At 40.4% G+C, this 9,234-nt stretch overlaps 1 protein-coding gene across 4 annotated transcripts; it reads left to right on the top strand.

Moving 5' to 3' along the window:
* The first annotated feature begins 308 nt into the window (after positions 1-308).
* Positions 309-6,401, top strand: LOC146581849 (uncharacterized). Of its 4 annotated transcripts, none has more exons than XM_085287546.1 (7): positions 309-406; positions 616-721; positions 2,422-2,483; positions 2,584-4,549; positions 4,848-5,006; positions 5,085-5,141; positions 5,571-6,401. In XM_085287546.1, exons 4-7 carry the CDS (start codon positions 2,887-2,889, stop codon positions 5,816-5,818), a joined length of 2,127 nt encoding a protein of 708 aa, XP_085143672.1. In that variant the 5' UTR covers positions 309-406; positions 616-721; positions 2,422-2,483; positions 2,584-2,886; the 3' UTR covers positions 5,819-6,401. The 4 variants fall into 4 exon arrangements, with proteins under 4 accessions (XP_085143672.1, XP_085143680.1, XP_085143656.1 ...); XM_085287554.1 differs by having other exon boundaries at positions 2,413-2,483; positions 5,088-5,141; XM_085287530.1 differs by having other exon boundaries at positions 2,413-2,483.
* The last annotated feature ends 2,833 nt before the right edge of the window (positions 6,402-9,234 follow it).

Genomic DNA, 9,234 nt, shown 5'->3' with positions numbered 1-9,234 from the left:
TGCCCAGTACAGTTGCAAGAAGAGCACTTGGTCTAATCTTTGTGCCATCTTTTCTTTGTTGCAGGATCTTGATGAAGAAATGCCTCAGCAAGGCTCAGAAGCCATGCATTCTTCTTCAGTGCAAGATTTTGAAGAGGTAACATTGACCTAGGACAGATTTTAATGAATGTTTCTCATGCACGATGTGTACCTTACGCTATTTGCCGATAGTGAAATGGTCTATTCATCCTCTTGAGTGATGCATTTTTAGTAACTGTCAGATTACTGTTCTTTTGTCTTCATTCTCTATCTGTTACACACGAAGACTGAGACCAGCCAGATTCAGAAGACTGTGAGCTGCCTAAAGCCGCAACCAAACAGCTTTCCAAACAATGATCTGGACCTGAAACATCCAGAGCCTGAAAGGGTAAATATAATCCAGTGTACCACTTAATGAACTAATAATTTAATCTATCATCATTCTTTATGGATGCTGTGTGTGTGTGTGTTTGGCAGTCACCTGGGTGTGATGTGATTTACATGGACGAAGTTTATTAGTTGATATCTGCAACTGAATTGAAAACACACCTTTCCAACTGTCCAAAACAAATAAATGTTGCAATATTTTGCTAACAGTGTCACAATCATCGTCTGGTGTGCACAACAATATCATCTTTGGACAAGTGCATTCAGTGTGTGGGACCGGTTTCCTCCCTCAAGTGGCTTGGCTTTAAGTGCAAAGGTGAGACATTTAGTGAATAGGTACAGTGTATAGTAAAAAGCATTAATAGAGTTCAACAAGTTAAGACGTGCTGAAATGAACACTGCTCCCTTTTTAATTAATGGGTGGTCACGTCTAATTAAAGAAATGCAGTATTACCTCATTGGTGCAGGACCTTGTAAAAATGGTATACTTGGGATTGTCCTCAATTCCCCATTCCATAACATAAACTGCTCAAAATAATAAAGGGAACACTTAAACAATGCGATGTTACTCCAAGTCAGTCACACTTCTGTGAAATCAAACTGTTCACTTAGGAAGTAACACTGACAACCAGTTTCACATGCTGTTTTGCAAATAGAGTAGACAACAAGTGGAAATTATAGTCAATTCACCATAATAAAGGACTGGTTCTGCAGGTGGTGACCACAGACCACTTCTCAGCACCTATGCTTTCTGGCTGATGTTATGGTCACTTTTGAATGCTGGCGGTGATTTCATTTTAGTGGTAGCATGAGACAGTCTACAACCCACACAAGGGGCTCAGGTAGTGCAGCTCATCTAGCGTAGCACATCAATGTGAGCTGTGGCAAGAAGGTTTGCTGTGTCTGTTAGTGTAGTGTCCAGAGCATGGAGGTGCTACCTGGATGTGGAGTAGGCCATAGGAGGGCAACAACCCAGCAGCAGGACCGCTACCTCCACCTTTGTGCAAGGAGGAACAAGAGGAGCCCTGCAAAATGACCTCAAACAGGCCACAAATGTGCATCGGTCTGCTCAAATGGTCAGAAACTGACTTCATGAGGGTGGCTTGAGGGTCCAGCATCCACAGGTGGGGATTGAGCTTGCAGTCCAACACCATGCAGGATGTTTGGCATTTGCCAGAAAACACAAAGTTTGGCAACTTCAGCACGGGCACCCTATGCTCCTCACAGCTGAAAGGAGGTTCAAACTGAGCACGTGACAGTCTGGAGATGCCGTGGGGAATGTTCTGCTGCCTGCAACATCCTCCAGCATGATCATATTGGCAGTGGGTCAGTAATGGTGAGGGGTGGCATTTCTGTGCCTGCCAGAGAGCCTGACTGTCATTGGGTAACAAGATGAGGTCCTCGGACCCTTTGTGAGACCACATGCTGGTGCATTTGGCCCTGGGGTCCACCTAATGCGAGACGACACTGGGCCTCATGTGGCTGGAGTATGTCAGCAGTTCCTCCATGACAAAGGCATTGATGCTATGGACTGGCCCGCCTGTTCCCCAGACCTGAATCCAATTGAGCACATCTGGGACATCATGTCTCACTCCATCCACCACAAACTGTCCAGGGGTTGGCAGATGCTTTAGTCCAGGTCTTGGAGGAGATCCTTCAGGAGACCATCCGCCACCTCATCCCGAGCATGCCCAGGCATTGTAGGGAAGTCGTACAGGCATCTGGAGGCCACACACATTCAACTACACACTTTCATGCCACTCAACTACCTAAAGAACAAAGTATTTAATAAGAATAATTCCTTCATTCACATCTGGGATGTCCTTTTTTGGGGGGGGGAGGGGGATTAGCAGTGTATGTGTAGTCATTAAAATATCCTTAATGTGAACAGTTTTGTTTTTTTTTTTTTTTTTTCAGCATTTGACATTACTGCAATGCTTTGACAAAAAACTACTTCACTTAAATAGAACTGCAAAGCTAAATTAAGTCTATCAAAATGTGTTTCAGTTTGTTTAGGGGTCTGGCACAAATCTTGCCTTGCAAAATTGGCAAATCAGAATTGCCACCAGTCAACACAGGTGTGTATCCCATTCATATTTGGCTTGACTTTTTTTCAGTTTATTTTTTACCTGTCTAAAGTATTGATCAATTAAAAAAACTTTTGTTCTTACATTCCAGAAAGAAGAAATTTCTGAATATTCAGGGGAGGATGGATTGCCACATTCAGTTCTGGATCAAATATCAAGCGATGATGATGGCAACCACAGCATATCAGAAGAAGAATATGTGCCAGATTCAGAGTCATATGATGAAGATTCAGATGAAGACATCTCATTATTGCCAAGCACATCAAAAGGTCTGCTATGCCAAGATGACATCTCCAAAGCGCATGAACAATCAGATTCAACGAATTTAATCCACAACTTGACAAAGGACAAGCCACAAGATAAAAGTGAGCTTTGCGAAACTGAATCAGAAAAAATGACTTTAAGTAAAAGAAATTACTGCTATTTTTGTGGCAAACCACAAGCTAAAATTTCCCGCCACCTGAAAACGCACAAAACGGCTCCTGATGTTGTGCATGCATTTTCCCTGCCTAGAGACTCAAACGAGCGTAAAAGTCTGTTAGAGAAATTGAGAAATAAGGGAAATTTTAAGCATAATGCTGCAGTTTTGCATGGTGGAGTGGGACCACTGAAAGTGAAGAGAAGACCCAAGATTAAAGCAGTAGAGGGAAAGTTTGCTCATTGCTTTTATTGTCAAGGGATGTATGTTCGCAAGGATCTTTGGAGACATGTCCGCAGATGTCCTAACAAACCAAAAGATGACACGGATAAAGAACCTGGAAGAACCAAAGTACTCGGCCTGGCTTTAACTCTGGAGTCTCAGTGTTATCCGCAGGTGTCAAGTGGAGTCTGGAAGGTTCTTGCTGTTATGAAACAAGATGAGATTGCCTCAGCTGTGCGAAATGACTTTACTGTTATTCAGTTTGCCCAGTCCCTCTACAATAAACATGGACAAGACCCTACAAAGTATGATTATATACGACAGAAGCTTCGTGAAGCGGGACGTTTGTTGTTGTGTCTGCGCACAGAATTCTCAGTGCATAACATGGAAGAAGCTATTAAGCCTGCTAATTTCCAGAGAGTTGTGCAAGCAGTAAAGAAAGTTTCAGGTTTTGATGAAGAGACACTGTCATACAAAACTCCAAGCCTTGCGCTGAAACTGGGACATACACTGCATAAAATGTCTGACATTATCCATTGTCGTGCCCTCATGACAGAGGATGAAGCCCTAATCAAGTCCACTGATGCGTTCAAGAAGTTGTATGTCTCCAAATGGTCTGAGATGGTGTCTCACCGTGCCTTGAACACATTGAGTGAGGCAAAGTTTAACAAGCCATCAACATTGCCCTTTACAGAAGATGTTCGGATTCTCCATCACTACCTTCAAAAATCTGCAGAAAGTGCCTTTTGCAGCTTGGAGAACGAAGCCACAGCTCAGAATTATGCCCAACTTGCACAAGTTACACTCTCACAAATCATTGTGTTCAACCGAAGACGTTCTGGAGAGGTTTCAAAGATGCGCCTCAAAAGTTTTCTTGAAAGAGACAAAACAGCACTCCACACAGATGTTGCCATGGGGCTCTCAGAAATGGAACAGAGACTCTGTAACTATTTCTGTAGAATAGAAATAATGGGAAAAAGGGACAGAAATGTTCCAGTTCTGCTAACACCAAGCATGCTGGATGCTCTGTCACTACTGGTTAGTAGGAGGCCTGACTGTGGTATTTGTGCCACTAATATCTACCTCTTTGCAAGACCCCGATCAATGAGTCATTACAGAGGAATGGACTCCTTGCGTGTTCATGCACACCAGTGTGGAGCAAAGCAGCCTGAGTATCTAAGATCGACACAGCTCAGAAAACATGTTGCCACACTCTCACAAGTCCTTAATTTGAAAAACAACGAACTTGATCAGGTTGCAGATTTCCTGGGTCATGATATCCGCGTTCACCGCGAATTCTACAGATTACCAGTTCCCACAACACAGCTGGCCAAGATTTCCAAACTGCTTTTAACACTGGAAAAAGGACAACTTTCCCAGATCCAGGGGAAATCACTGGATGAGATCAAAATAGAAGGTTTGTATTGAAAGGAGCAAATATTAGGGCAGTAGTTGAATATTATGCTTTATCAACAGAATTAAAACCTAAAAGCACAGACCATTCTGTTAAATGTCCATGATTTAAGGTTCTTGAAGTCTATTGTTTCATCACTTTGCAACATTTGGCAAACTGCAGAGTGGTGGCCTTAAATAGTAAAACTATGTACTATAATTTCCAGTATTTGTTCTGTATTTTGTCATATCTCGTTGTTAATGTGAGGTTTTTGGGGGGTTTGTGTTTGGTTTTTTGGGGGGGTTTTCCCACAATTTCTCAGATGAAATTGCATTAAGTGATGCTGAAACAAAGGACAGTGAGAGTGAATCAGATGATGATGACACAGCACTCACAATGTTGGCGTGTGGCACCAGTGAGCCTGTACATGCAGTAGCTGATTCCACAAACACAGCGCAGCTCCAAGACACTGTAGATTGTGGTAAGTTACCACTAGCTTGGTTTCTGTGGATAAAATGTTTGTTACAAATATTAAAACTTAATCAAATTGTGTAATCAGCAGATGAAGGACCACTCACAATGCCTGCAGCAAGTGAGACTGCTGCTCCCTCTGAAGGTAAGGGGTGCAGTTGGTTCTCTAAGCTTATTATTGTTTCATCACTTTGCAACATATGGCAAACTGCAGAGTGGTGGCAAAAAGTCACTTGGATGAGTGACAAAATGTTTCTCCCACTGAAAACGCTACGTCCAGATTAACAGAATCAACGTTTTGGGATTTACTTACCTGGATGATTGAGCATGCATCAAGAGACTTTTATTCAACTTTTTATTCAGTCTTTTATTCACAGCGGAACACTAAATGTCTCATTTTAGAAATTTGATAAATTTTCAAAGAGAATTTTAGCTCGTTTTGATATTGATGGTAGCAACACATTTCAGAAGTTAGTACAGGGTAGCATCCATTCTTTTAACCACCAAATGTTTTTTGTTTTTTTTGTTTGGTTTTTTGTTTGTTTTAACTACTACTACTTTATATATCTTCCAGAGAAAAATGCTGCTCAATCCCACAATTCCCGAAGAGCTCCCAAAAACATGTGGTCCAAGGCTGAGGTTGCTGCAGTGATGAGGCATTTTAAAGACCACATAAACGAAGGGAAACTAGCCACCAAAAATGAATGCAGTCATTGCAAATTGGTAGAAGATCCGGTGTTGGCAGGAAGAACAGTTCAAAACATAAGAGATTTTGTAAGAAACAGAGGATTAACTGCAAAAAGGCAGAAAAAAATGAACTAAAATAACTGTTTAGAGAGCTGTGGTTTTACATCTTGGTCAGATTGCCAATTGTTGTTAACACTGATGTTCTGTTTAAAGAAAAAAAAGTTCTTGTTAAATACAGAAGTAGTTTGTATTTCATAATTTTTACATTTAATTTATTTAGGGTTTTTTTTGACGGGTTATATTTAAAATAAAAAATTATAAATGCATATTTTCTCCCCTTAATATTTACCTTTAAACTATTAAAATTCATTTTAAATGTTTTTAATTTTTCTGTTTTCTATATTTTTATATTTCTGTGGGAAGCGTGGGCATTTTTGTCCATAGATTTCTTTTTTTATTTATGGTTAAAATTAATGTTCAGATCCAAGAACACTAATAAAATGATGTTCCAGTAATCCTGTGTCCTGTCAGATGTGTATTCATGGTAATGATGAGCTATTTACATATTACATCATTGTCCCTTTAAAGACCCAATATTGTTTTTTTTGGACCTCATAAAACACATTGTTGTCAAGTGGACAATGTCTCCAGAAAACACAATAGAGTCTGGTTGGTGTGTATCAGTGTATCTAGACTTCTATAGGGAGTGTATGAGGTCTGAAGTGACCCAAATTTTTTTCAGATTTTTTCGAACACTTTAACCTCGCTCCCTTGGCTCTAAGTCCTTTCAAAAGGGTAGTCCACTTAAACCACCACCGGGCGGATTGACGTAGTATAGTCCCGCCATACCACATAGACCCGTATGTGTGTGTGTGTGTGTGTGTGTGTGTGTGTGTGTGTGATTTACATTGCTGTGCTTGAGAGCCACCATCTACCGGAACCAAATTCCCTGTATGTGTCTGCACATATACTTGGCCAATAAACACGATTCTGATTCTGACACACTATGTTTTAATAGACCTCTCTGCATTGAATCATATCTGTTATTAATCTCTGTCTCTCTTCCACAGCATGTCTTTATCCTGTCTTCCTTCTCTCACCCCCTCCCTGAGCCTGGTTCTTCTGGAGGTTTCTTCCTGTTAAAAGGGAGTTTTTCCTTCCCACTGTCACCAAAGAGCTTGCTTATATGGGGTCATATGATTGTTGGGTTTTTCTCTGTATCTATTATTGTAGGGTCTACCTTACAATGTAAAGCACTTTTCTCTCCTCTTTTTTCCACCTTTGTCATTTTACCACAGTGACCAGTGAGATTATGCTGGAAGATGACAGTTCAGTGACGGACTTACCTCAGTCCAAATCACAAGGTCCCAAACGAAAGAACAGATGGCAATAAAAAATATTACAAAAATGAAAGCTTTCAAGTCAACTTTTTCCAGAACATCAGCACTTAATTCACACTGGTCATAGATGCTTACCAAGAGCTCGTAAAGGTTTTCTTGTCCCTGAGGTGACTTGAATGTGTTCAGCCTTTTAGTTCAAGTACAAACAAATCACCAGATTTTGAGTTACAGTAGACTAATTTGCATTTTTCAGCACCCTGTGTCAATCAGCAACATGCTGCTGTCATCTCCAATCGACCCCATGGTGATCTGAAGAAGAAAATAAACACAAGAGCTTGAAGTTGCTTAAATCCATCACAGTCACACCCACTCGTCTTATAAAAAACACTGAATAGGTGGATTCAGGTAAATGTTACAATCTATTTAATTTAATTCCTTTAAATCGTGACACGATGTTGTACACGGGAGTAAGAGGTCTGTACTATACATGGTCTAATTTGAACACTTATCCAAACTTTGAAAAGAGGCAAAGTACTCAACAAGTTTCAAGTCCATCACTGAGGTAAGCCAGAGTGATAAGTGCTTAAGAAAACAGATACATGCATTACATTTAACTGTTTCATTACTACAGCAACTAAATGCTTTCATATTTAAATGTTAAATTTATTATTGTCTTGGCATGCCACTTTTTTATTGTCTCATCGCTCACTAAAATAACTCTAGAAATACTGGAGGACAAGACCAAGCTGAAAGATAAACACAATTTGGGACCAAGGTGTAATGCCATCAAAGTTTTTATGGGAAGAGCGCACCTCTGGGTTTGGCCAATTCCCTTTAGCTCCCAAATGAGTGCCAATTAACAGTGGAAGTCCAAAGAAATGACCCCTAAACAAACCCTTCTTCAATTTTCGTCAACAAGGCTAGAGGAGTCAGCCTTAAACATTACTAACTGATGTTCTGCATTTCATTACCAACCCTCCAGTCAACTGGTCTACCAGTAGTCACAATAAAATTCACTACATGCTGAACATTTTACAAGGCAGTTATACATATTCCCACAGATATCTGAAAAAAATCATGTTATGAAATTCAAAGTCTGTAAACTGGTTGTTTGTCTCTTTCTGGCCACTTCCCCATTTCAGGTTTGCCTGACAGGCCTGATCGCACACACGCAGGTTTTTGTGTCTTAACCACTCAAACATCAGTGGTAACTCTCTGATAAAAGCTATTCTCTTGATCAGCCCTCATTACTTTCTTTGGTTAGAATTAAACATGTTCATTAATTTGTTTGCCTCTGGATGCTGAGCATGCAGAGACACTTGTCTTTTCATTCACCAATTTACTGTTTTGGGGAGTAAAACGATGAGATAATCAGGATAGCTCGTCTGACAAGCATGATAGCTTCATTATCAAATCCAATTTATTCCAGTTAGAATAATGGTGTTTTCACACACAGCACATTTGGTCTCTAAGTTATGTTTTCTTGTGATAGTCTTATGATGAATTTGTGCTAGTGGGGCAGTTAGCAAATGAAATGTGAAACAAACTAAACTCATGGACCAAGACTGTTTGAAAGCACTGTCAATGACCCCTTTGTTAGGTACACCAGTTCAATGGTTTGTGTTAACACGTATCTAATCAACCAGTCACATGACAGCAACTCAAAGCACTGGGGCACGTAGACAGTCAAGACAACTATTGAAGTTCAAATAAATCATCAAAATGTAAAAGAAAGGTGATTTATTCTGAACATGCCACAGTTGCTGGTTGGTCTGAGTCTGAGTATTTCCAAAATTGCTGATCTGTTGGGATTTTCCTGCATAACCATCTGTAGTTATGGAGAATGGTCAGAAAACAAGAAAATGCAGTAAATATCATTCACGTTCCAGTGAATCAGCAGTTCGGACTGGTGCTGGTGATGTAGGTGATATTTCCTTTGCACATTTTGGGCCCCTCAGTCTCAACTGAGCATGGTTTAAATGACACAATAAGATTGAGTATTCTTGCTTAGCATGTCCATCCCTTTATCACCACATTGTACCCATTTTCTGATGACTGCCTCCAGCAGACTAACACACTATGTCACAAAGCTGAAATCAAAATGACCTCAAAGTGGTGTCATGAACATGACAGTGAATTCACAGTAGCCTCCACAATCACAAGATCTCAATCCAATAGAGCATCTTTGTGATATGGCAGAAGGGAAGATTC

Source organism: Mchenga conophoros, linkage group LG2 (genome assembly GCF_057382185.1).
Source record: "Mchenga conophoros isolate Kocher_MC1m ecotype Shallow Benthic linkage group LG2, M_conophoros_male_GT1.1, whole genome shotgun sequence".
NCBI classification, from domain to species: domain Eukaryota; kingdom Metazoa; phylum Chordata; class Actinopteri; order Cichliformes; family Cichlidae; genus Mchenga; species Mchenga conophoros.
The sequence above is the reverse complement of the archived record's forward strand: the minus strand, read 5'-3'. Positions and strand labels throughout refer to the sequence as shown.